Source organism: Larimichthys crocea, chromosome XIX, assembly GCF_000972845.2.
Source record: "Larimichthys crocea isolate SSNF chromosome XIX, L_crocea_2.0, whole genome shotgun sequence".
Classification (NCBI taxonomy): Eukaryota; Metazoa; Chordata; class Actinopteri; family Sciaenidae; genus Larimichthys; species Larimichthys crocea.
In genome coordinates, this window is record NC_040029.1 from 7,713,346 (window position 1) to 7,740,620 (window position 27,275).

The window sequence follows — 27,275 nt, forward strand, 5'->3', positions numbered from 1 at the left end:
ACATTCTCACAGTACTGAAGTGGAGTCTGAATGAAAAGGCGAGCGCAGAACACCTGCTGCTCCTCTCAGGTCTTTGATTTAGTGGAAAGGTATGTCGTTTTGTCTCTGAAGCCTCCAGCACCTGATATTTACTCTACACACGGGAGGCCGACCTTCTCCGTTTCAGCTCTGCAGGTTCTCACCTCCCCCTGCGGTGAAATAATCTCAGTCACAAACTGTTTTGAGTCACATGAAGAGATAATGAGCGAACAGATTAGGCCTTTTTTTTCCCAGTGGCTGGCATTTAGAGTTTTCCTGTTTGGGAAAAGGAAAAATGTGTCATTTGCTGTGTAAGGTCTGTAGATTTTACAGTGAAAAACAGTAGCATGACTGTGTTTAAGTCATATTTCAAAACCTTTACTTATATAGAGAGAGAGACTGTTGTACAGTAAAACACTATAATATTTAATGGCATATTTTACGGTCTTTTACTGTCATGGTCTGGCAGTTTTTCACTGTAAAATCTACAGACATTTTCAAATATGGAACCGTTTTTCACTGTAAAATCTACAGACATTTTCAAATATGGAACCTAGAAATGACAGTATTAATATCCAAATACCTTAATATTAGAAAAAACTATACAGTTTTAATGTTTTTCTACCCTAAAAACAACATTTTTGGGTACGTACGTTTCGCTTTTTAATGCCACATCATGTGAGTGTATTGTTTGCACTTCTCTAATACTGAACATGTGTTTAGGAAAAAAACACTTATTAACCAAAGAACTTCAAGTTCATTGATTAATTTCTGTTGTCAAAATATATAAAATGTGAGTAGGTACATAAGTAGGATGATAAAATGCTGCATAAAGTATAAACAGGTTTACAGAAACTCCTTACTTTTCCAACTTTTTATGATTTTAAATGTCCTCCACTGTTAACAATTAATGTCATATGCAGCATTTCATCCTCATGTTCCTCTAAAATGAAGCCTGACTGGACGCTCGCTTCCTCCACAGCTGCAGTAACATACTGAGCATATTACAGCTGCAGCTCTGTGTAAAACTGCTGCACATATGTCAAACGGTCAGTATGAGTTTGTGTTTATTTGACTTTTTTTTCCTGCAGGAAATGCAAAGAAATCGGTCACTGATGATGCGTTTGGAAACATGTGGCAGCAGCACGTGTTCTCTGATGATTTCCAGTGAGTACAAACAGTTCTTGAAGCGCACAAAGTGTTGAATCCTTGGAGAGGATTGAGGTTCGGATGGATCATTTATTGATTTGCATCCACGTGATGTTGATGGAGAGAAGTTTTGTGAGAGAGGACCCACCTATAGGAACAGACTCCTCGGTGGTATAGTGCCTCCTCCTTCCTCCTCTCTTCTTGTCATCTTGCGCCATCCACACAGGAACGCCGCAGTCTCCAGCGAGCTGAGCGCAAATTTCAGCTCTCTAATTACCAAACAGGAGCGGGAGTAAGTTTTGTGCAACTTTCTCCAGACTTTCAATGGGACCCGACGACTGAGACAAGCCTGCTGCATCTCTTTAACCCGCAGCCGCAGACATGGACTGTTGCGCGCTTGGTTCGGCGCGCCTGTTGTTCCCAGGATATTTACGCATCGCGTTGCTATGGTTCGTGCATTTAAGAGCGTTCGCGCAACATGGTGAGTGGATGCAAAACTTTTTATGACTTCATATCAAATCCTAAATCCTTTTGTATCTCTCCAAATGCTGCGCAGCTGCCACCAGGCGATTTAAAACTTTAAGAAGATGTCTAATGCAATCCAATCGCTTCTAGCCGAGTTTAATTAAAGAGATAAACTTTCAATAAAATGCAGGAAAACCTGCCTTCTAAAGCATCAGATACTGCAGAGCTGCGTGACTTGGCCCGTGAGGCTGCATTCCGATCACTCAGCAGGTCTAGAGGTTAGATGGACCTGCAGAGGCAGAGAGGAAATCACAGACAAGAGCAAAGCTATAGTCACATAAAGATTGAAGACACTTAACTCTATTTGGAGCTGAATGAAACTCAAGTTCCTTAATTGATGCACTATTTGTGCCCATTATCAGAGAAGTATTGGAGAATATTAGCTAATTATCACCTCACTTAGGGGAAATGAAGTCTAGGGTTTGTAAAATACTCAATTACAATTGAAGAAACACTGCTGTAAAAACAACACGATCAGAAACAGAGTCATTAAAATGCAGCTGTAATTGAAACAAGATTACCAAACTTGAGTTGCGAGGACTTATTACACCACATCATACACTTGTTGCTCAATATAAACAGCTTCGTGCTTACCCCCTCTGTTGTTCAGTCCCATCATGCTGCCGTGACGTGTGCGACCAAATATTTAAAAGAAAGCTGTAAAAGATGCACAAAGGGTTTATGATGTTAGCACAAACTGTCACAAAAGTCGGATGTTTTGTTAGACTGAGGCTCTCTTCACACTGTGTTAAAGCTTCAAGGACACACACACTGAAAGACAAATGTCTTGACTGGTTTCCATCCGATTTATGTTTAACAGTAATTCAAATATACGACATGGGGCCTGAAATCCAGCAACGTAAACTGAAGTCTTATCTAACTATGAGCTGTTGTCTTGGTCCGTCCAACATCCCACCCTGTCTTCCATCTTGCTCATATCTTTGTCTCCAGGGCGTCCAACGACACATCAAAGCACACAGTCGTAAAGATTTAAGGCAGGCCATCGTAAAATGAAACGTGGTGGGCTTTGCAACAAGAATACCAATCATTGCTGTGCCAGAACAAATTAAATTTTGTCCAGTTGCCAAGAAGAACTCAAAGTTTTGGTTTAAGTTACTTAAAAAGCAACACATCTTCTACATTTGCCTCAGTTACAAAGAATGCCTTTAACCCACTGACCCTTCAGGGTGCATCAATAAAAAGTCATGTTGTGCAACCAAACATTGTTTAAAAGCCTAGTCAAGATCTCAAAGTTTACTGAGATGACATAAATCTCAGGCATTTGGCTTCTCTGGCTTTATAGAAGAAATGGGGACAGGTTGCTTGTAGGCTGATGTGAATGTTTCATCCTCTGGGGAGCATGAATGTGCTCAGTAGTCATAAAGGCAGCCTTCAAATGACATTTCGTGTGTAAAAGCCAAATGGTGAAGTCAGAGGAAAGGTCAAGTGGTCACCCTCTGGAGAATATCAGTGTCTGTACAAAGTTTCACGGTAATCCATCTGATGCTTGACTTTGGACTTGAGTCAACTTGAACATTGGTTAATGTCTTTACAACGTTACAAAGACACAGTCAAGAGCTCGACGGAAAAAAGCGAATGTAAGACGTGCTCATCAAAGATTTCTGACAACAACAAACTTTATACTTTAGTCGATTTGTGTCTGTGATGGCTGATCTTAGCTAATTGTACTAATCAATTCTACTGCAAGAATAAAATGTTGTAACGTTTCGCAAAGCTACGGAGAAGAACGACACGACTTGCTTGAGACCAAGAAATCTGGAACAAAAAAAACACATTTTGTGATTTAGATGCAGACAACCGAGCATGTCAAGTGTTATCTACCAAAAACCTGCTTCAATAATTAATGATTTTGAGTCTTATACCATTTTCAGATCCCATCCAGACCCATAACTTGTTTTCGTCGTGAGTGTCAGGCCCTCTGGGAAAAAGACCCACAACTTCAGTTGTGTTAACACCACACTCTCCTAAATTAATCTTATTTCCTGAGAAACTGGAGAATTCTCTGCAGAGTTCCTGCACATCTGGGCTGCTGAGGGCCTCCTTCCCAGTAGGATCTCCTCCCTCCGGGAGGGAAGGCTTCATTAGCTCACCCCCCCTACCCCTCCGGCTCTGTAAACTCATTAAGCCTCCAATTGGAGCAGTTTAGCCAGGAGCCAAAGTCTCGCCGATTGTCTGCCTAAAAAACCTGGTTGTTTGGACAACCTGTGACCTCAAACGTTGTCAGTGGAGCTTCCAGACGAGGTGTAAACAAGAGCATTTGCTTTCAAGGGGCTGTCAACATGAAGACCAGCCTGAAAGACCTTGTTTAGGCTAGGGATCACTGGCAGTAACTTCGCCCTACACATTCAAGGCTTTGACAGTCTCAAGACATCCTAAACACCCTGAATGTTTGTTTTCCCTGATGTGGCTTTACTCAGTCACCACAACTGAACTCAAACAGGGGCAAAGGGAACAGGTTTTGTCCACTGGACATGAAAGAATAGCCTTTTTGTCTAGCTTTGTTAAGAAAGGCATCTGTTGACGACTTTGACCCATTTCACTTCACAGGTTTAGAGCTTTTGTGTGTAAAACTGCTCAAATAATCCCCCCAGTTGTTTCATCCCACAACTGCAGGCGGTGTTCAGAGGCCATGTCATGCGTCATTGGCTTTAGCGTCTTTTCCCAGGGCGAGTTTAGAGAGGCGAGAGGCTCACAGGAATGTCTGTTATTCTTAGCAATTTAGATAACCTCTGGGGGTGAAATGATCCTTCCTGCTCACCTCCTCAACACCTACTGACTAGTTTAACGAGCAAATCGTACACATCATTAAGTCACCGTTTACGTACGACCGTTCCTTGCCATTTGTTTTGATATTGAAGTTGAAATGAGGTTGTAATTTGTGACCTCCACAGGGTCTTTTAACGTTTGTTGTTTCTGCGGTTCTTAAAGATCACCTGACAATAAAACAGCCACATTGTGATGTCTCCTTCCTCGTCTCTTGATTTTCTGTTTGGTGGGGCACTTTTGTCATTTCGGGTGTTGAACGTGGTCGATGGCGACATCAACATCTGAGTGTTTAAAGTGAGTCAGTAACACTTCATTTGGATAGTCTGCCTATAGATGAGTACGGGTATATCTGACAATTCATGAACATACTTTAACCAAATCTTAATCACAGTGGTGTAATATCAATAAACTGTTTTATGAGCTGTTGAAATATTAAAATATTACAAATACTCTATTATCTGTAGGCCGACTATCCAAATAAGAGTCTTCAACTTTGCTTCACCTTGTTCTGATGAAGTTTAAAGAGGTTTAGTGGGGTCGCACCGACCAGTAATAACATTACAATTTAACTTTTAAAGTAAGAGGTTTTAAAATTAGTTTTTAAATTAGTTGAAAATTTGTTTTATGATTATTGACGTGTTTACGGCAATTCAAGCTTGTTAAAAGTTACTTCTATCATTTTATGGACGCATAATCAAATGCAGCATTGATGTTGACAGTAATTTGTTGTTGTCAGTGTTAAAAATCTTAAGCTTTCGTATTACTTTGTGGGTGGAGATTACCTACAACCGAGAGGATGGGAGGAGTTTAGCACTACAGGGGAGGTGATATAAGGACCAGGGTGTGTTTCGTTAGGTCCAATGTTCCTGTCCGCCATGCTGCCACATCAATGAGTCAGTTGATATATTTCAGTTTATTTGTCCTTTCAGTTATACCTAAGGTTATGCATCCTAATTTTTTGTGTATTTCCTTTAAACAGATCAAATGTATTGTTTAGTTATCGACAAAGACCTGAGATATCTGTAATTCTGAGCGGATGCATTAATAATGCTAATCTTTGTTTATAATGCTAGTTTATGGAACATATGGCAGTGTGTTGATTTGTTTGTTTATTGTACAGATAATCATCCTTCCCTCCCATTTGACCAACTACCTCGAACCCACAAAATAAATGGTTAAATGGCCTTCTTGGTCCAGTCAACTTCATCCTCCACCACATGTAACCTATATACACTGATTATAAAACTGAGGTTTACATCATTAAAGTGGTAAATCTGTGTTTAAATCTGCTTTTTTTTTAAAGTCTAGTTCAACAGAGCTATGATTAACCTACGTTTCGGTTATTAACTTTCTCTGGAGCTTTCAACAACATCTCATGCCAGGATACAATTCTCCCCCTTTTATATCACCTGGCCATAGTTAAAATTAAGATTAAGTTAAGTCACACTACTATCCCCAAGGGAAGTTTAAATGAAGCGTTTTAACAACAGTGTACAGAGAGAGAAAACTTCTCAGGCAAGCCAAGGACACTCAGACTTTTGAGTGCCGATTCCCATGACAGCATGAGTTTCTTTTGTTTTGTCTATCTTTGTCATGTCTGTCCTCTCAGGCCAGTTTTATACGCAGCCGAAACAGCAGGACTCCATCTGAGATAAAGACTCTAGAGGAAAAAACGCTCATCTGATCATAGCCTGAGATTCGTCAGTTTTCATTTCCTCTTGTGTAAATTGACACATCTGGAGCTCAAAAAGACAAAGGGAGAGGAGAAGAGCAAAGGCTAGTGTCCAAAAACTTGTGGGGTGGAGAGTTATTTTAATAGTTTCATGGCAAGGCCACATATGCTGAATTTCCTCTTTCTTTGACACCGTCATTGTTCTCCTCGTCTCAGCTCCAGAGTGCCACCCAGGAGGCCATCAGATTTTGCGCAATTCCTATCGCAGCGTTGACTTCGACTCCACAGAGATTCAGAACACGGCCATCCAGGACTTGATCTGTGACCACTCGCTGTTGCCGGGCTGGTACAGATTCAGGATCAACAACAAGCCGGCGGAGATGCCGACCACCTGTGTTGAGGTAAGACAAACATTGCACTCTTTCTCCTGTAAGTGTTTCGACTCTGACTACGTGACTGTCAAGATTCTTTTGCCAAAAAAACAGCATCCTCTGCCATCTGTAGATTGGTTTAATAAGCACCTTCAGTCCAGGTGGAGGGTATAATAATCCCTTTGATGTAGGTAATGACTGTTTCTGTCGATGCCCCCTCTCCCCACCCTCTTGCAGATGAATCGCTGTGGTACACAGGCTCCAGTGTGGCTCTCCCTGAAGGATGCCTCCCTGCCACGGGCCGGTGAAGTCCGCCAGCTCTCTGCCTGTGCCACCTGGCAGTTCTTCCATGGCAGCGCCAAGGACTGCTGCCTCTTCCGCATCCCGGTCACGGTGCGCAACTGCGGCGAGTTCCTGGTCTACTACCTGCAGCCCACGCAGGGGTGCATGGGATACTGCGCTAAAGGTGAGCGTGGTGGATGCTCCAACAGAAGCAGCTGAAGATGTTTTCATGTGGTCTGTGCTATTAGTAAAGGGCACAGCTTGCATGTTACTGTTCTCCTGTCTCGGTGATTTTAAACTTTAAAGCTTGACCAATACTGGACTTTTTAGGCCAGTACCTGCAAATTGAACAAAATATTGGCCAATCTTTAATTCTTCAGATACAGGTTGACTCTAAAATACAAGCTCTTCTTTGGTGTGAGAAGATTAGGCCAACCTTTGTGGGAAATCCAATTGGATGAACCCCAATTTCCTGACGTTTGAAGTAAACAAGGCTGATTCAGTTCCTTCGAAGGGTCCAGTTTGAAGATATCTACATGGTTATCACTGCACAACAATATCTTGTGTTTCAATGTTGCCAAATATATATATTTTTTGCACTAAAATAACAAGAAGAAATCTGATAAATATCATGTTTCAGTTGCTCCTGATTTGGGGCCCAGATTCTGCCCACCAGGTGAAGTCGAAGTCAACGGCCGATGCAAAGGTAAGACTAATATTGAGGTTATCAGGAATTGGAAGATTTTAACTTTCAACATTTCTTGTAATTTTAAGGTTTTAACTTGCAGAGTAACTTGGTAGACTTCATTGTTTAGTCTATTAAATGTAAGAAAATGAATTGAAAGTGGAAAAATCCCAGAACCAGAAGGCTACATCTTCAAATAACAGCATCAATTTTGCATCTGATTGCGCTACACCTCTTCTGTTCTATCCAGCCGCCATCCCATCGCCATCCCTGCCATCCCGGCCAGTGATCACCCCGGAGCTCATCGGCCAAAGTGTCCACTTGAGATGCTCCTTCATCCCACCACTGTCGAGCCAGCAACTGGGCTTCCAGGTGGTTTGGGCCAGACACATCGGCCACAGCATGAAGGCTGAGATCAGGCAGGAATCCACATTGAAGCCCTTCTCTCTGGCGGAGATGGATGGCGTTCACTTCAGGCTCGGAGAAACGGTAATTCCTGCCAGACCCTGCTGAAAGTTTCGTGGTGCACATGTGGTGGGTTTGACCCCTCGAGCGGACAACATAAGCCATGGATCATGCTGACCTCTTTTTTGCCTCACAAAGCAAAGGCAGAGAAGGCAACGTGTGTCATATCCCGTTAAGAGCAAGCAAGAGGAGGGTGGGGAAGTTAAATGAGTTGCAGGTTGGAAAAGCCTCGCTCCACATGCTTCCCATTTAAACCTATCCATTCAGAGCTTCACAGTGAATTCCTATTTTTACATGGACAAACACACACATAATAAAGATGTTTCTTGTGATGTTTTACACTGTTTTCTGGCAGATAGTTGCATCCAGCAACTGCTTGTTTGATGTGCAAGGCCGCACACATCCATAGTAAAATTATCTCTATTCTGTCCTAATTTCTTGTAACCTCCTGAGGAGAAACAGTCTGTAATTGGCATCCATCATTTGGCATCTTTGGTTGACCATTGGATAACGAATACAGGCTTTGGAGAAGTTCTTCCTTTTCAGTCTTCACGTGTATGTGCCAGTTGGTGGTCAGATGGCCATCACCTGTATTCCTTCACCAGGAGATGTTAGGTGATACAAAGTGTGATCAGCCTTTATCATTGCTTTTTATTTGAGTTCGGCTTTGGGTCTCAAGACTATTAATTTTTTTCCAATCCAGGATCAAGAAGCTGCGGACCGGGAACTCTTGACGAACACATGTTCATACTGTTAAAAATCAACATACGAGAGCACTTGTGCTGCTGGCTAATAAGCAGAATAATTGAAGACGCTTCTGGTTGTCAGGTTGAATTATCGCTCATGAAACTAAATTTGAAGAAATCGCATAAATCTGGCTGTTGGCAAAAAATGACAGTGAACAGATACGAAAGATTTCCTCAGTCATTGGAGACTTTTGCTTATTAATGCATTGCTTTCCTATAGCAAGCAATTTCTGCATTGGGAGTAATAATTGTTATAATTACATAAACCTAATTTTTCCTGGCACTTTGACAGCCTGCCGCACAGCTTTATATCCAAATCACCAAAACCCAGAGGCTGCTGACGGCTCTCATTTCCTGGAGAAATTATTTGTTGCCAGGAAACATTAGGTAATTAGATTTTCAACGTGATGCTATTTGAAATTGAGGTGATGTCACTCTACTATTCACCCCTTGGTACAGCTGTGGACCATTGTGCTGTCATGTTTAGACACAGGGGATATATTAGTTGTGTCTGGAACATGTTGGAGAGGGCCATCTTTAACACATGTTGATGTAGCAGCTGAGCTGCGTCAAAGGTCATGCGCTCATGGAGCTGCGGGTGAGCTACATGGGGATCTGTTTTGATAGATCATAAATACTGCGCCAGTCAAGACATTGTTAGTCTTTCTCAAGATGAACAAGTGCACATTGCAGAGATTTAAGACTTTCTTTGTTGGAAATGTAGCTAAAAATATGTCTGGAAATCTTAAAAATGGTCCACAAATACTACACTGCAAAAACATAAATTAAGGAACATGTACAGCCCAACAAACATGCATTGTTCCATTTACAAGTAAACATTACAGTTGATGCTTTAAAATCAGTTTAAAGTATAAAAACATAACAAGAGTTGATCTATGTAGAGCAGGTTTGTTTTTTAAGGGATCAAACCCTGAGAGGGTGATGAAAATATTATTATACCTTTATCCTTGTGATGTAATTTTAGGGATTAAGACAAGCATTAAGTGATGTTTTCCTTGCAGTTCTCCTGCATTGTATCAACTTTCAGAGCCAACTCCAGCAACGGCAGATCTCCTCCAAAGGAAAGTGAGAGTTTCTACGCTGGACTGAAGGTAAACGTTCCTGTGTGATCTTTTAACTCAAGTCTACGTCACGATAAGAAGTATTTGAGATGGAGAAAACCTTGTAGAAACTCACAAAGGCTCTTTGTCTTCAGTTTTGTTCAGACTCGCTCCACATAGCAGAGAACAGTAAGGAGCACGAGGTGACCGTCCACAGCACAGTGCCCATCCCCTGCTACGGCCTCGACCACGGTCACCAGTGTGGAGTCCCTCTGGCTCTGAGTGTGCACAACCCAGGTAAGAACAAAACAGGAGATGGTGTCTTTATCTGTAATCGACCTCCCCGTTAACCATCTTATTAAGTTGTTTGGAGACAGAAAATCCTAATTTTGGCAACCAGATGGAACCAAGTAGGATGAGCCTGCAGCAACCACCACAGCCGACCTAACATACCGTTCTTTAAGCCTTAATATCGTCTTAATTTGACAAATTTGTGACCAAAACACATTAGAGGAAATTTAAACTATTAAGTTAATTCAGTTTAAAGTTAGTGTCATCCCTGAAGGATGCAAACATTGTCACAAGCATCCCAGATAAGACTCCAGTGGGTGAAGAAAAGACTATTTCATGCATTTCATGAGCTTGTCTTAGGTTCTTCTGCTTCGCTCTGACTTGCCCTGTGCATCATCACATCAAAGCCAGCTCAGAAGGACATTATTACAGTTCTGCAGGCAGCTGTGTGTCATCCGTTAACACTATCTTACGCCTGTGTTGACGTCCACAGACAGTCTCGGACAAGAGGCCTCGAATGTGGTGCTGTCCGCCTGCCAGGTGGAGCTCAAGCCTCATGCCTGCAGCGATGGCAGCTGTGGACAGGCTGCCTTTTTTGTCACTGCTGTCACCGATTTCACACGAGATGGGAACCGGCCGAGTCTAATTGGTGTTTTGCCCGGACCCAGTGCACCACGACTCTGGAGAAACTATGTCCCAACGTCCCTGAAAGTGAGTTGTTCAACTTTGTGAAACTCTTTTGATATTCAAAATGAAATCTGTTGGATCAAAGCTAGTTATCTGTAGACACGGAGATTGCAGTAAGTGGTGGCCCTTGAGAGGGCTCAAGAGATCCTTGAGAGTTTTCCAGGGGTTCATGATAAAATCATTCTTGTTCAAGGAATTTTTAAGGGGTTTTCATTAGTCATTGAGGGATCCTTGAACAGGTTTTAGTGGACCACAAGGAGGATCAATGAGTACTCCAAGAGATTCCTGTCAACCTTGAGGGGCTTCTTGTGGTCTTTGATGGGGATCTTGGAAACCTTGATGAGGTTCCAGATAATTGGGGCATGTAAGTCGCAAGACACTTAAATGCCCTTTGCCATGCTTCTTATGGACCTTAAATTCCCTTAACAGTTTTTTGAGAAACTGACTAGTTTCCATAAGTTCTTCTCCTGGATGTTTCATGGATTCTTGATATCAGGGTCCTGTCTCATGCAAGCTGCACAGGGCATGGTCCTTTCAGAAGTCCTGGATGGGTACCCTGAATTACACCAAGGTCCCAAAATAAATAAAGTTGAGCGATTATAATTGTCTTGTATTACTTTAATTGTCGAAGTATAATTATAAAGTATTAAAAACTCGGCTGTAACTGCAGGTTTCTTTGTCATACTGTTTACATATACACACAGTTATACAGTGCTGTATAAAATTGGAGGGGAGGGTGAGGTTTAGGACCAAAAGTGTGCCTGTTTGATGGTTTGACGTGATGTTTAAAGAGCGCTGTTCTGTGCAGTCATTAGCTGTGTCCACACAAGCTATTACGTTATGTAAGACATGATGTCAGCCCTCTAGACATTGTGTCTCTGAGGGGCCTACTGCAGGGGAGGTTTCCCATCTGTGTTTAGTGAAATCATCAAAGCCAAAGGTCAGAGGGTCGGAAGGTGGAGCTCCCATAATCTTTGCTCTCCTGATCTCTGCCCCCAGGTCACAGTCCAGGACGTTCCCACTTCCATCTGCTACTCTTTGACTGACCCACATGTCATTACCCTGGATGGCAGGTAATTTAACTCCTGATCATCTAACAGCATAACAGACATTTGGCATGGTTAACTCTTCTTCTTCCTTCTCTTGATCTGTGATGTGCAGGCGTTATGAAAACCATCAGACTGGCACCTTTGTCCTTTACCGGAGCCTCGTCAGGGAGTTTGAGGTCCACTCTCGCCAGTGGGACTGTGGCAGCCGGCACTACGCTGTCGCCTGCAACTGTGGCGTTGCGGTGCGAGAGGGCAACGAGATTGCTGTCTTTGACATGTGCAACGGCCAACCACAGGAAAGCAGGCCACAGCTTACCCTGAAGAATCTAGGTGACAGGGAGGGCAGTCGAGTCAGGGTCCTGGAGTCCCACCAGGGGAAGAAGGTCACCGTAGGTATCCGAAGATTTTGACACTGGTACAGATTTGTTTAATCTGTTCGATATTTGGAAAATCAGTACACGCTGTTTGCTTGCCAGAAAACATTACTGGCTACTTTCATGCTTGAATCATATCCTGCCTGTTGCAAATCATACAAATTTCATCAAGAATTTGGCAGCTTTTTCAGGTTAAATGTTTACTTTTGCTGCATGAGGAGATTATGTTAACTAGCTGCTGGATGTGACTCTCCTCTTGTAGTTGATCTTTCCCTCCGGGGCCTTTGTTAGGGCCGATGTTGGCGATTGGGGGATGAGCCTGTCTGTCCGGGTGCCCAGCGTTGACTACAGTAACACGCAAGGCCTCTGTGGCACCTTCGACCGCAATGGAAACAACGACTTCCACAGCTCTGATGGTCATGTTTTCGGACCGGACGACCTGCTTAGCTTCATAGAAAACTGGAGGTCAGTCTGCGACAGCAATTTAAGGAATAAAAATACAAATTGGTGTGTTTGTTTCACTATCCATCTTTTGTGTGCGTGCTAGGATAGCTCCTGGTGAAAGTTTATTTGACAAGACACCTCCAGGGACGACAGAGGACATCAGGAGGCCGTTCTGTCAGTGCCAAAAAGGATACAGCACTTCTCATCACGCTGGCAGAGGGATGAGGAACTTGTACACTCCTTCCGCTCACTCTGACTGCATAGTATACGATAATGTGGATTACACATCTGTGTTCCCCTCCATGGACACAACAGTGGAATATATCAAGAGTCCAGAAAGAGAGGAAAACATCCTGGATATGTCTGCCTTTAACAGTCATCCTCTGGAGAGGAGGCACCTTCAGTTTTACAGTGATTACAGTGACCATGATGTTGAACTGGAAGGTGAGTTCAGGCAGGATCGTCTGATTTCTGTCGAGAGGCCTAAGAGACAGGTGTCATTTGAATTCCAGCCTGTCTTTACTGCTTCAAGCCTCAGCCAGGCCGATCTGGAGAACCTTGCCTATTTCTTCCCTGAGGATCACTTAGCGGAAGCCCGACCGGAGGTACAACCTCAGTGGCCCACGCCAAGTGGCCTAACCTCGGCCAAAGCTCTGGAGGTCTGCCAGATAGCCTTGGCCAACTCCACTGTTGGTGCAGTGTGCCGAGGGCTGCTGGGACGCCGTCTGGACGAGGCCGTGGATCTCTGCATTCTGGACCTGCAGCTCAAAGATGACCTGGGCTGGGAGGAGGCGCTGCTGCCATACTTAGAGAATGAGTGTGAGAGGAGGCTGTTGGAAAATCGGACCCAGAGAGCTTTGGAGATGGGTGGTCCATCAGGAGCATCGAGGGATGTGGTGACAGCGCTGCGCTGCCCCAACTTTTGCAACGGAAATGGAGAGTGCACAGAGTGGGGGTGTCAGTGTTATCCCAGCCACAGCTTCTACGACTGCAGCCTGGCCATCAGTGAGTATCTGGAAAAAGTCGTTCCAATCCTTAATGGATTTAGCAGCATATAAGCATTTCTAAAAGTGGTCTGTTATCTGATTAGTCTTGTGTCCTCTCTTAGGTCAGCCAGTAGAGTTAACAGATTTGGAGAACGGTGGACTGTGTGATATCCGGGCCTTCAACTGTCGTGACATCCGAGTCTTTGGCCTCGGTTTCATCGACTCTCCGGACCTGAGCTGCCATGCCACCAGACTGAAGGTGAGGAAAGGCGAGGTCAAAGGTCGTGGCTGAGAGCCTTCAAGATGAAAGCCAAAATATTTCCTCTGAACTGCGTTGATTTGCCTCCACAGTACATGAACGGAGTTTGGGTTCCAGACGAAAAACAGAGGACAAAAGCCACCTTCCTCAGCTCCAAGGCGTTAGACTGCACCGTACCATCTCTAAGCAACACTGCCGTCAACACAGAAGACTTCATGATGGACGACAAACCATACGCACGCTGGGAGATTAAGGTAAAGCCTTTGTTACTGTTTGTTTGTTGGTGGCCGTGTTGTCAGAAGTGTTCTTCAGTGTCACCTCTGTTCTTTCCTATCCTAAGGTAACCAATGATGGCTCCCAGTACAGCCAGGCCAAGGTGCTGACGATCTATGATGGCGTTTGTCAGGTCTGCGAGGCATCGCGCACCGGACTCTGTAAGTTAAAGGTAACGCATTCAGAAGAACAGTATTTTTCTCCTTTTCATGTTGTTCATCTCCTCCACTGATGATTCAAATATGATCCAACAATTATTTGGTTGAGGCTCGGAAAAGATCCTCAGAGCGCCCTTAACTTCTTGTTTTTGTCGGTCGTTCGCACGACTGCAACAGGTCTCTTAAGAAAACTTGGACTTTGTTTGTTTCAAAATGGGAAACAGATTTAGGAGACAGATGTGTTTCAGTGAGTGTTTAGTGGAAAAGTGTGCTGAAGCGTTTTATTTGCTCTATTATGGCTGTAGCATCGACTCTCTGTAACTTGTAATGACTAAACCAGAGACAACATGCAGCTGCTGGCCATTTAAAAAACAAACATTAATTAAAAAAAGGTACAGAGGGGGTTGTGTTGTTACTGGAACTGCGTTTTATGGGAGACTGGACAACATGTAACCTTACAAACAACCTGGAGTGAACACATTTGCATGCGCTTGCCAAAGTCAAACTAAATCGAATTAACTTAAACAGAACTGGAGCAGATGATGTGTATTTAGAGCTGATTTCCTGTTACTCCCCAGAGAAAACCACAAAAGAAAAACAAACAGAATATGTTTTATAATGTTGTAAAACTCCCCCGACATGTCAACATTTTTAAAACTGAACTGTACACAAACAAACCTTCTTCTTTGTGTCTCTGTTTCCAGGAGAAGACATGTAACATCGATGGGATGTGTTTCACAGACGGAGACTCCAATCCCAGCAGCCCTTGCCTCCTTTGTGACCCAGAAACCTCCAAATTCACCTGGTCTGTGAACCAAGGTACAAACAACTCATTCATTGTTTTTTAATACAGAACCGTCATCAAAATCACCCTAGACAATCTGCCTGACATTTTTAATTTGCTTTACACTACCCCTGTAACACTTTTTTTTTTAGTCTGGAGCTGCTTTCATGGTCAAAAGGCCTTTTTCTCTTTGAACATGACAATGTCTCTGTAAACATGCAGATGCAGAAGTACCAAAAACTGCAGTTTCTTAAACGTCCACTTGAGGCTGGCTCCAGAAGTGAGTCAGTCTCCATAAGTCCCCATGTTTCACAGCAGAAATAAACATGTTTACAGCCTGGTACAAAAAACGTTTTTGTCTCTATAGCTAATTTCCCCGTTCATGACAACTGTACTGACGGTGAATTTATATAGAACTCACCTGTTCACATTATATTAAGGCTTAAAGTTATGCAGAATTAGGAGTGTGGACGCTTTGACAGGTGGATGCCATCACAGGTGGCTTGTTTGATTTGTTCATTTAGGGCCGCCTCAGGTCTTTGCCAATTTTTAGATTAGCTGAGAGGAACATGATGGCAGCCAGAGCCACAGATAGAAATCGTTCTTTGTACTGTCAGTGGCGTCCACGTACTGTTGCAACAACATATTGTGAAGACCTAAATCTGTTGCTATCACTGATTGCTCAAAGATTGGGGTTGTTTTTGCTTCACCAATAACAGGGAAATCACTATTTATCTTACTGTATGAGTGCAGTGGCAGTCGCAGTAGCCTGTTACACTTCGGTATGCGTCCAACTGAGGTCCTGTTTGTCACCATCAGCAGATCAAAGGAGCGGATGTTTAAGTTTCCCAGCATGCCCTGACCTGTCGCTTAACCATCCTGAGAAAGAGAGGAAGAGAGGGGAGGGGGTAAATCACATGGTTGATTATCACAGCTCCACAGAATGACAATCATTACTTACACACAGGTTAGTGGTAGTAGTGAGGCTGTAAAAGCTGCAATAAAGGACTTAACACGTCTCATATTCAGGCCTCAATTTTCTTAGGACAGTAATAATCATCCAGTGCATTTGTAACAAGACAAAATAAAACTGATCAAAGCAAACTATTTCTATTTATGTTGGGATTATCTCACCCCTTTGCTCGAGTTTGGTTATGGGTATTCAGGGACACTAATAATCCTTTTAATCAGCAGGCATATGTTGTTGGTCTCTAAACATATGACATTCATTCTGAGCAGGTGTTTCCTGGGATTATCACCACATTCTGTCTATTAAACACCTGTGAGCAGAGCGTGAGCTCAGCAGCGGGTGACATACGATCTTGTTGAGAGCTGGAAACCTCTCATGCCGTGGACAAATGTGTTTACAATGATTCTTCCAGGAATAGCCTGGACAAACCGGGCTCACTCTAAGAGTGTATTTCACAACAGGAAGGGGTTCTGTTGTCAAAACACAAAGACTTATAGCTGCAGTTGTAACAGTAAATAAGAATGAGAGAAGGTTGTTGGTTAGTTGTAGATGTACAGAGACTCAACTCATTGTCAAGTTTTACCTCCTGTCTTCAGTCAACGAGCCGCCGGCCTTCCACCGACCTCAAAGCGACCTGCGGACATTCGCCGGGGAGAACTTCGTCTTCCAGTTTACAGCGTCAGACCCGGAGGGCTCTGCACTCCTCTTCCAACTGGAGGAGGGCCCAAATGGGGCTGTCCTCTCCCCAGCCGGCCTCCTTATCTGGAGGGTCCCGTCGTCGCTCCCCGAGCAGGGTGGACATCAATCAAAGCGCTCTGTCCGCTTCACGTTGTCAGACGAGTGCAACGCCCAGAGCACCTTCACCGTGGAGGTAGAGTTGGAAGGAGACACTCAATCATCTGTGGGCCTGGTTGAATTGATAAAAACAACATAGACCATCAATAACAGGCTCTGCAGCAGCTAACTATGTGTCTGTCTCTCTCAACTGAGCATGCACAGAGGATATTTCTGTTTGTGGGGAGTAATTAAGTCAGTTAACAGCAGTAATTTTATATGATGATCACCGGGAATGTTAAATATTGTACACATTGCAATAAAATGATCACCGGGAATGTTAAATATTGTACACATTGCAATAAAACGAAGAAATGCCTTATCTTTTACAGATTGATGTGGTGCCATGTGGGTGTCAGAACGGAGGTACATGTGTGACGGACATCAATTTCCCTGCTGGCAGTGGGAAGTACTTGTGTGTATGCCCTGAGGGTACGCTAGGCGACCTCTGCGACGAGGATGTGGACGAATGTTTGTCGGCCCCGTGCACAGTCGGCAAGTGCATCAACACAGCCAGCGGGTACAGATGCGAGTGTCCTGCGGGGCTGAGGGGTAAGAACTGAATTCACAAAAAAAATAGAGCCTTTGATTTCACATCTGTCTGGCATCACATGTTTGCAGCTGCAATAGATCGATAACAGATACGGTTTATGATCGCAGACACAATTTCCTCCCATGTTTTTGGCAGGTGTAACGTGCCTGGAAGATATCAATGAGTGTGAAAGGAATCCTTGCTTTCAAGGAGTCCAGTGCTTCAACAACTTTGGCTCCTATGGCTGTGGACCATGCCCCAAAGGCACGCTGGGAAATGGGACGACATGTGCAGGTAAGCATGAGCACACTGAGTGTTTAAGGTGTGTTATGCCCAAGCAGCAACCTCCGTCTGTGAAGTGAAGCCAAGTTCCTCGAACGGCCACTTGAGGCTGGCTGAATTATGTGTGGGGGCTTTGATTGACAGCTTTGAGCCCATCTTAGGTCAGCCAGTGATCCGTGTCTCTGCTGAGGTTTAGATTAGCCAGCAGGCAGAAGAGGCAGGACACAAAAACCATGCAGCGATTAAGCTTAGCTGTAAGCAGAAACAAAAAAACTTGAGTTTCTCTCCCGCAGTGTCGGTGTTTTTAAAGCATTAACTCCAGTTAGCAGTCAGCTGCAGCGCGAAGTGAGCACACGGAGGGAGGCGGCGGTATCAGCTGCCATCAGACATCTGGTTTCCATTCAACACAAGCACTGCATCCCTGCAGTGTGTTCCTCAGACAAATTCACCTTCGCATTCAGGGCAGTAAGCTGATGCTCTTATCCCAAAGTGATTTACTTCATATAGCAGCGGAGTTGATATAATCACGAAGAATGTTGGAACCAACATTGCAGCCTCTAGCAGATCATCATATATGATCAAATAAAAATAAAAAAATAGGTAGAATTTTGTTATTATGTGAGACCTCAGAACTCAAAGAACAGCAGTATCTGATAAACTCACGCTATGACTGTTAATGAGTTCCAGGTTCAGGAGCTACATGATTGTGTATAGGGCGTCTCTTATCTCTAAAAAAAACACATGATGTAACGATCAGACTGTTTTATGTTCTTTGGCCGTCAGATCTCATGACTGGACACCAGATTTGGCAAACCTGTAACTGAAAGAACTGTAGAAAACGCTTCGTAGGTATTAAGCAGAAATCATTCTCTTGGCGCCACAGGTGTATTTAATGTTGGTAATACATGGTTTTAAAGTAAACCTTGGGCTGGATAGCGTTTGCAAATCACCATCTAGGTGCCAGTTGAATTGTGGCTTTCTTGCAACTGCATTTTTGTCCTTGGAATAATCAAAGAGCCTCAAAACTTGGCATCCATGCAGGCTGAAAATCAAACCAAGGTGTATGTTTCAAGACATTATCATCCGTAATGGAAGAATTGGCTCACAGCAAAGCACAAAGCATAAATTACTGTCAGTAGTACATTGTTTGTCATGAACTTTGTAAAAGTAAACCCATGAGGACAGATCTTTGGATTTATTTACCCCCTTTGTTTAACTGCTTACTTTTCCGTCCTCTGATCTTCTCGTGCTATAGGACTTTGACTTATTTGACCTCCTTGTTTAGTTCAGTGCAAAAGATACTCAACTTTGTGTGTCAGGACTACACCAGGGGTCACACCGTGACGGTCCTAAATCTTGTAAGCAAAGCAAGCCGTAGTGAAGGTTTTTTCTTTGTTTCTTTTGCTGTTTGGGCTGCAGTCAAAAGCACACAAGTCTAGTCTACGTTAAGACCAGGCGCAGAGGGATCAAGACAAGCTTTTAATCACAAGCAGGTATCTCAAATTGAATACAGAAACGAGACAGCAGCAAAAAGATAAGAAACCCCCAGTTAGATTCAGTAAGTCAAGGACAGATAACTGAAATCCATGTGCTATTGAAGATAAATGGAGCTACATGGCAATACGTAGTACTTTTTTAGAGCTACAAATACTAGAAGCAGTTTCCTGAGGATCAGAAGAACTCTTCCAAAGCGTACAACTGGAGTTTGATTAATCCATCAGGCGGAAGTAAAACCAGCTCGAGCCGAGATGTCAGAGAAATATTTGAACCTGGACTCAAAACTTGACTAATGATGTAATCTGCTACTGTTGGCCAAGTCATTGCAAGATAAATCAGGTCATGTCTGAGGCACATCTGAAGTCAGTCATCGTCAATCACTGAGTGTTTCCTGCTACACTTGCGGCTTTTAAATGTGTTGATAGCCTGTGAGTGGTAATCATGCCTCGTTGAGATCTTTACACAAACCCGTTCCAAAGTCTCTTTTCATGCTGGGCGCCTGTCTTATTAAAAACAACCTTTTTGAACCTTCTAGGCAATGGTCTTCAATCCTTAACCTCTTTGCTGTTGGTTTGTTGCGATGTGGGTGATCTAGAAACTGAAAAAGAAGTAATTGCGGATAAAAGCATCACATGAAGCAGTTACTTGCCAGTCTAAAGTTTAATCTGTGTCTTTCTTCAAACAGCAGTCCCCATCCCTGCCACATCTGCTCCTCGTACGACTGTCTACAAGATACCAGATGTTCTGCTGCAACCACCCAAAACAAAGACAGACACTTTCCGGAAGACCTCAAGTGGTAGCTCCCCGCAGACGAGGACTGAGGTGGGGAAAACAATTCCAGGGGCTGACCCAGACCGATCAAAAAAGACCACCACTTGGAGGCAGATTCCAGGAATAAGCCATAACCCGGCAATAACTAACAAGAGCATCACAGCAATTAAACCAATCGTGACCCAAGCAAAGACAGATGTTTTTAGAAAAAACAGCTCCACAGCTAACAGAGATACTTTTAAGAACATCTCAAGAACTACACCGGATGAAGTCAAGCCTGATCCTTCAAAGATCAGCAACACTATAGCCAAGACATCCACTGTCACCCAGCCATTGGGAAATGGCAAACCAGCTTCAGGTAAGCCCGTTGCCAAGAACCTCTACCAACCATACATTTTACTGGGTTGATGTGCACTCTTTGAAACTACTTGAGGGCATTTTTAGAGAGAAATATAAGAACAAACATCAGTAAACTGTAAAGAGAAGCTGCACAACATGTTGATTTGTAGAACTTTGGTGCAAGGGGATACTTAAACCTCTACTACCTAATAAATCTTACAGTATGAGGACAGACTGACTTCATCTTGACGTGTTCATACTCCACTTGGCTGTGCTGATGATGACTCGGCTCAGCACTGATCATAGTTTGTGTCTCTCAGGATCTGGTCGGTCTTTGGCTGTGATGGCTACATGTGCCAGTAGGCCCTGCTTCCCTGGGGTTCAATGCATCAACCGCAGGCCGCCACATGTCGGCTATGTCTGCGGACGTTGTCCTCCCGGTCTTCACGGCAACGGACGCATTTGCATGAAGAACGCCAAGGCAGGTAAGAGATTTGATTTGGCAGTTTCGTAACAAACATCCACATGCTTTTCATTGTTTTAAAGTTGCACCATTTGCCACCAACGAATGCATGCATGAATATCAACATAGACGACTATTTGAAATTTCATCCAAACATTGTGGGCTACCTTAAAGATCTTTTTAATTTGTTCTTATGATGTTCTGGTTTCCCTGGAGTTTTATGTGTTTTTCTTGGTCGGAAAGAAATGACATTTATTGCAGAGGAAAAATCAATTGGTGGTTAGAGACTGCCTGGATGTAATAACCACCACTGGTAGTTTGATTTTTGAGTCAGTGCCTAGCCACAAAGTTTCAACAGAAGTTTGCTTAACGTTGTTTTCTCATGAGGGGAGTGGGGGCCCTAACAACTCAGAAGAGACAGTTTCAGTCCAACTTAAATCCCTTCACTGTGGATCGTGTTTGCCTGGAATAAAGCGCTTGTACAGATGTGTCAGTCAGCCTCAAACAAGACATGAATCATTCAACATCTTACCCATAGAACTCAATGTGTCTTTAACTGAACCATTACCAAGCCTACTTAGTCAATGTTGCTATACCTGCTATTCTCGCATCATTTACAATGATAACTGTGCAAATTTAGCAAGTTTTGAATTTCTATTGCCGACTGAAATCACACTTGTTTTGAGAAGATTGTACCAACTGTAGCGAGCCAATTAAACTACCAGAGTTGTTTGACTGTCTCAGGCACGCAGAAACGCATGTTTCAAGTCAGCAGACATAGAAATGAATAAACATCATTGATCTTAGTGCAAGATTACTGACTGATTTCGTTCCAATATGAGTGCTCGCCTGCTTAGCTTACATGCTTATCAAGCAAGACGGATGTTAGGTTTACACTTTAGATCCATGATTTATGAGGTCGATCAGATGTGTTTGGCAAATGTAATGCTACCTCTGTTAATGACTTTGGCTAGGATTGCTTTAGTGTAAACTTTCCCAAGTCTGAACAGAGCAGGAAAGAGCCAATAAGGTTTCCCTAGACTGCAGTATGAAATGCTCCTTCTTAGAAGTAATGCTGGATTACTACTGTGGGTAATACTGAGGACACCACTTTCCCAACTACGTCACATCACAAGAAATCCAATGGCCTGCTTTGGCTAGTTACAGCTGCAAAGCTATGAGGGTAAGGAACTGATGTCACGTCCCGTCTTTTCTCAGCTTCCAATCACCTTCCTCAGCAGCAGACGGTAGCCAAGACCAGCCAATCCCTCCACGGAAGCACGAGCAAAGTCTCCCAGCTCCACCTGCCCAACCTTCCCATCAGGCACAGTATCAAACACCTATCCTTGCCCGTCACCAGAGCAAACCGAGATAATATACCACGCCAGAATCCCTCGGGAAGAGGAGGTGGGACAGGAAGAAGAGAGGCGGTCACTCCTTCGAGAGATGTTCCTAGAACATCAATCGGGGCCCACCATGTGACTTCAAATACTCACATCACCCATCAAAGTGCCAATCTCAGAACAGATACGAGGGCATACACCAGATCGAGCACGACTATCTCCAGGGATTTTACGGTTCCCCATGTGACGGCCTCCAAGGTGAGTTCACCATTTCTGTACTGTGTCATGAATGTCAATCACTTTCCTTCCTTCATTCTGTGATTATGTCCCAGCAGCCTGAAAGAGCAATGACTGGTGGCACACCTTCCAAGGTAACACCGTCCAGTCCTCACCTATCCACTCAGTCTGGCAAAGTGACGCAGTACAAACAGACAACCCATCCCCAGCTCAACCATCTGGCATCCACCGAGGCCTGGACACGTCCAAGACCTGCCCTCCCACTTACAGCGGCCCTCACCGCTCTGTCCTACTCGCTGTCTGAGTCAGAGTTCTCCGCAGATGGAGATGAGGCTGAGCCTGGATCCGAAGTCCCAGAGATGCTTCACGTAGTCCCGGCATTGACCTTCACAACACCAGGCAAGACCATCTACAGCAGCTCAATGCTCCAAAGAGTGACCGCCATCCAGCCAGGGGACAGGAGTGCTACAACAGCTGAGAAACAGGTGACGACCTGCGCTGACCGGCCATGTTTTCCTGGTGTCCTGTGTGAACCAGCAATGGATGGGGGTTTCCGCTGTGGGAGGTGTCCAGTAGGATACACTGGAGATGGACGGGCATGTCGAGGTAAGTCCTGACAGGGTTTATAGCCTTGCCATTAGGATTCATTGGCTGTAATAATCAACTTGACACATTGTTGATAAAAGCTGTCCAATAAAGTGCCCTCATTAAGCACCAATTAACAAACTGGTCAACCATGTACACCTTTGTTCAAGTTTTACTGCTGCCAACCGACTGGATTTGTCATTAGCACTGAGGCTAGCGCTTAAGAGATTAATTGAACCAATGACCACCCTGATTTTTGTGTCATCTTCATGGCCCAGACACAGCTGTTCACAGGTTTAACAGTCCTGTCCTGCGTGTTTTTCAAGCTGTTTGCAGACATACGTGTGGTCGGAACATGGAGTGTGCAGCGCCCAACACATGCCGCTGCAAACCAGGCTACGCTGGATTCGATTGTCAGACAGGTAAGAAATAAATGGCCTTTATAAATGATTCCAGCTGTTTAGGATATTTATGTATATTCTTTTTATTTTCTTTTAGCAATCTGTAAGCCGGATTGTATGAACGGCGGCGTTTGCATTGCTCCGGGTGTGTGTCAGTGTCCCAGAGGTTTTCATGGAGAAACCTGTCAGGAAGGTAAAGTTTGCCTCCCTTCATTCTTTTATTTTCCATGACCACTAAACCTTATCAGGGTCATGGGGTGGAGTGTACACCCTGGATAGGTTGAGACAAACAACCCAGTTAATCCAGTCACAGATGGCAATTGTGCTATTGGTTTTTACCATAAGTAAAGTGTTATCAATATATATTATATATTGAGTTCAAAATGTGATGGGTAGAGTAAACAAAAAGTAAATTTAATAACTTACTGAACAGGCAGGTTGAGACAACATAACTTTGGAGTCCAGGGAAAAATCAACTAAATCCAACAATTCAAGAAAAATCCCATTAGTAGATATCCAACAACGACTAAACAATGCAGTAAAGAGGGGGAAACACATGGACTAAACACAAGAGAAGTAATTAACTAAATACAACACAGGTGACACAGGACACAGGCAGGACAAAGACAGGAAGTAAAGTAACACAAGATGCCAGAGGAAAGACTCTTTCAACATAAAACAGGAAATGAGAAAAACCATGAAGCAAAGTACGTCCATAAAGATCTATGTAGCCTCTAAACAGACTATTACAGATGATATAACTCACTGAAATGCATCTCCGCAGCTCTGTGCAGGTTATCGTGTGAAAATGGAGGCACCTGTGTGGGACTGCAGACTTGTTCCTGTCCTTATGGGTTTGTCGGACCACGATGTGAGACCAGTGAGTTCACACTTCCTTTTTTTCTTTTGCTTTAAAAGTTGTTTGCTCTCATAGTTATTCTGTTTTTTTCTGTCGATTGCAGTGGTGTGTAGCCGACACTGTCACAACGGAGGCCAGTGCATGTCTCCAGACAAGTGCAAGTGTCCGCCAGGCTGGACTGGACCGTCTTGTGAGACCCGTGAGTGTGTTTTTGCTGTTTGTGCGTGTTTTCACTGACCTCTCAATGCTGATGCCCTCGACTTTCTCTCTCTCCAGCTCTCTGCTCTCCGGTGTGTCTGAACGGAGGCACCTGTGTTCGGCCAGATACTTGCGAGTGTCCTCATGGTTTCTACGGTGCACAGTGTCAGAATGGTAAATCAACAACGTCAGATGTGAATCAGTTAATAAGTCAATCAGTAATGCAAACATTCATACATTTTTCCGATATTCCAGCTGTTTGCAGTCCTCCCTGTAAGAACGGCGGTCTGTGTATGAGGAACAGCGTCTGCTCCTGTCTGCAGGGATACACCGGGTGGCGATGCGAGAAAAGTCAGTCTTTCTCCTCCTTGTCTACTTCTTCCAAAAGCATTATTCTGCCATCATGATTTCCTTTCTCCATCACCCTTCTTTCTCTTCTTCTGCCATCGAATTTACTACTATCTCACTACATGAGATGAGAACATACTCTGTAGCCTACAATTTCTCTTAATCTTTCTGCAGGTGTGTGCGAGCCCATGTGTATGAACGGCGGCAGGTGTGTCGGCCCAGATGTTTGCGATTGTCCATCAGGTTGGCGAGGGAAGAGATGTGATAAACGTAAGTGCAGTGATTCGTACTTTACATTTACAGCATCGTCATCCTCCAGGACAACCTGTTGGATGATGGTGTGAACACCTGAAATATATCACACTGCTCAGCCTGCTAGACATTGTACTGGCCGCTGTGGGGAAGAGGGAGCTGAGCCAGATGGCATAAGCTCTCGGTTAACCAGTCGATCTATAGTCCAACCTTTCTACCATCGCAGACAAAATGAGTTTCCTCCTTAGAGTGGCTGGCCTCAGCCTTAGAGATAGGGTGAGGACATCATAAGGCTCCTTTGTGTCGCAAGCTTCGGGTGGCTTCAGGTGACCCAGAACTCATTGGAGGGATTGCATATCCCGTCTAGCCTGGGAACTACTCAGGATCTTCCAGGAGGGGCTGGAAAACTTTGTTGGGGGAGACGATGTTTAAGCAGAAGACAACAGATGGATGGATACATTTATAGTTAATCTTTGCAAGGCCTGCCTGGTGCAGTCGAGTCCAAGTCGTTTCTTTAGTTCTCATCTTTGTGACTTGATTGCAACTCTAATGTTAAGTCTTGTGTTTTGTCCTTCAGCCAGCTGTCTGCAGAAGTGTCTGAATGGAGGCGAGTGTGTCGGATCCAACACTTGCCACTGTACCCCCGGGTGGCAAGGCATGCAGTGTCAGATCCGTGAGTATTGGCGATTCACATGATTGTACACTTCAGGAGTTGTTGTATCTTCTGACTGTGATTGTTTATTTCTTCTCAGCTCATTGTGAACAGAAGTGTCTTTACGGCAGTCGATGTGTCCGACCAAACGTCTGCGCCTGCAGGAGCGGATACTCAGGTTCTCTTTGCTCCAGAAGGGTAAGAAGGACTGAACAGAGGGTGTTATTTTAAAGTAAAAGGGGGTTCAGCATGTTGAACAATGTCCAGTACTTTTCAAATACCCTCCAGTTTGACCATAAAAAAGTGACATGAAGGTCTGAAGTTCTGGAGTTTTGTGTGGAGCTTTAGAAAAGAACGCACAAACATTTCGACGAGTTTTACTGCTTCATTTTTCCCAACTGATCCTGACATTCACACATGTGCATGTCAGAAGACTTGCACATGAAGAAAACTGGAGACACGTGAAAATGCAGCCAATCTCATGAATTGACCAGTTACAGATGAGGACGTATGAACAAAGCTGTGCAAAATAAAGTAAAAAAATAAATAAAAAATGTAGACAGACAGTCTGCGAATGCTAAACCTGCACCTGCTTTAGTGTGTGCATAAAAACTTTGTTTTTGCACATTATTAAATCTCATATTCTTGTTTTTTTTTCAGCTCCCCATTGCCGCCATCCGACGCTGAGCTCAACTTGAAACTAACACCAAAAAGTTTCTATTCAACATCACAGATAACACCTTCAGAGCCACCAACGCAGAAGAAATGTCTGTTTTATCTCTGTACAGAGCCTATTTTAGCAAATAAAACTGGAAGTTGGGGGAAATGTGTGTTTTTAACAACAGATACATGCATGACAGTCTTTGTGTTTGCAGCTTACAGCAGTTGTTACTAGGTAGATTTAAATGATCTCTCTGAGGGAAGTCCGCTTTGGAGCCAACGGTTACAAAATTGTTTCACATACCCTGGCTAACAGTTTCCCCCTGCTTTCAGTCTTTGTGCTAAGCTAGGCTAATGAGATATAGACTTATTTGTTAAATCGGGAAATCATCACCTGAATTTCACCAGTTCGTGTCACAGCGTGATAAAAGAAGAGTCTAAACTAAAGTTCAGGATTTTACAAGCAGCGGTTTCATTCAATGGTCGGACAGATCGTTTAAGTTTTTACTGTAAGTGCCATCGTGTTCAGGTTCCACACTACAAACCCAAACCTCTGTATGAGTATTTATTTATTTGGTTGTTTTATATTGTCGCATATTTTTTTGTTGTATATATCTTAATCACTGTATAATCGATGTTATTTCTTATTAAAGCTTGTTTATTGGTTGTTTTGTAAGAAAACAAATAAAGATCCTTTTAAGGTTTGGTCTGTTCATCTTCAGTGACAAATTAAACCAACTGTTTTTCAGAGTACATCTTATTTTTTTTAATCTTTTGACGTGATCAGTATGTCGGATTTGATCATAGATTGATCATATATTCTTAATGAGTCATAGCATATACTACGTAGCTCGCTGTCTTTCATATACGGCATCATGTATAGATGTGATCAGTAAGATGTCAATGCTTTCTAAACTGGAGGAACCACTAGGGGCCACCAAAGCATGTTTGAAGAGGATCGCAGAGCCTTCTTGATTTTTACGGGC

The 27,275-nt window shown here is 43.6% G+C and overlaps 1 protein-coding gene and 1 long non-coding RNA gene across 4 annotated transcripts; one reads left to right on the plus strand and one right to left on the minus strand.

The window, feature by feature from the left end:
- Positions 1-1,103: 1,103 nt before the first annotated feature.
- On the plus strand, positions 1,104-27,264 carry LOC104937226 (von Willebrand factor D and EGF domain-containing protein). 3 transcript variants are annotated; one of them, XM_027291354.1, is made up of 34 exons: positions 1,104-1,648; positions 6,368-6,552; positions 6,760-6,988; positions 7,445-7,510; positions 7,740-7,978; positions 9,723-9,812; positions 9,917-10,058; positions 10,546-10,763; positions 11,739-11,812; positions 11,901-12,177; positions 12,425-12,627; positions 12,710-13,611; positions 13,715-13,851; positions 13,944-14,105; positions 14,192-14,296; positions 14,987-15,101; positions 16,633-16,907; positions 17,203-17,422; positions 17,559-17,696; positions 19,867-20,310; positions 20,612-20,776; positions 21,973-22,220; positions 22,263-22,355; positions 22,430-22,940; positions 23,246-23,341; positions 23,418-23,513; positions 24,105-24,200; positions 24,283-24,378; positions 24,456-24,551; positions 24,633-24,728; positions 24,900-24,995; positions 25,555-25,650; positions 25,730-25,827; positions 26,290-27,264. In XM_027291354.1, the coding sequence occupies exons 1-34, from the start codon at positions 1,549-1,551 to the stop codon at positions 26,314-26,316; spliced, it is 6,231 nt and encodes a 2,076-aa protein (XP_027147155.1). In that variant the 5' UTR covers positions 1,104-1,548; the 3' UTR covers positions 26,317-27,264. The 3 variants fall into 3 exon arrangements, with proteins under 3 accessions (XP_027147155.1, XP_027147153.1, XP_027147154.1); XM_027291352.1 differs by having other exon boundaries at positions 1,105-1,648; positions 21,973-22,355; XM_027291353.1 differs by having other exon boundaries at positions 1,105-1,648; positions 21,973-22,355; positions 22,433-22,940.
- On the minus strand, positions 1,659-16,723 carry LOC113748274 (uncharacterized). Its single transcript, XR_003464206.1, has 5 exons — positions 16,620-16,723; positions 15,807-15,945; positions 14,961-15,089; positions 2,287-2,349; positions 1,659-1,921 (listed from the first exon to the last, which is right to left on the minus strand). It is a non-coding gene; the product is annotated as an uncharacterized LOC113748274 (long non-coding RNA).
- Positions 27,265-27,275: the final 11 nt, after the last annotated feature.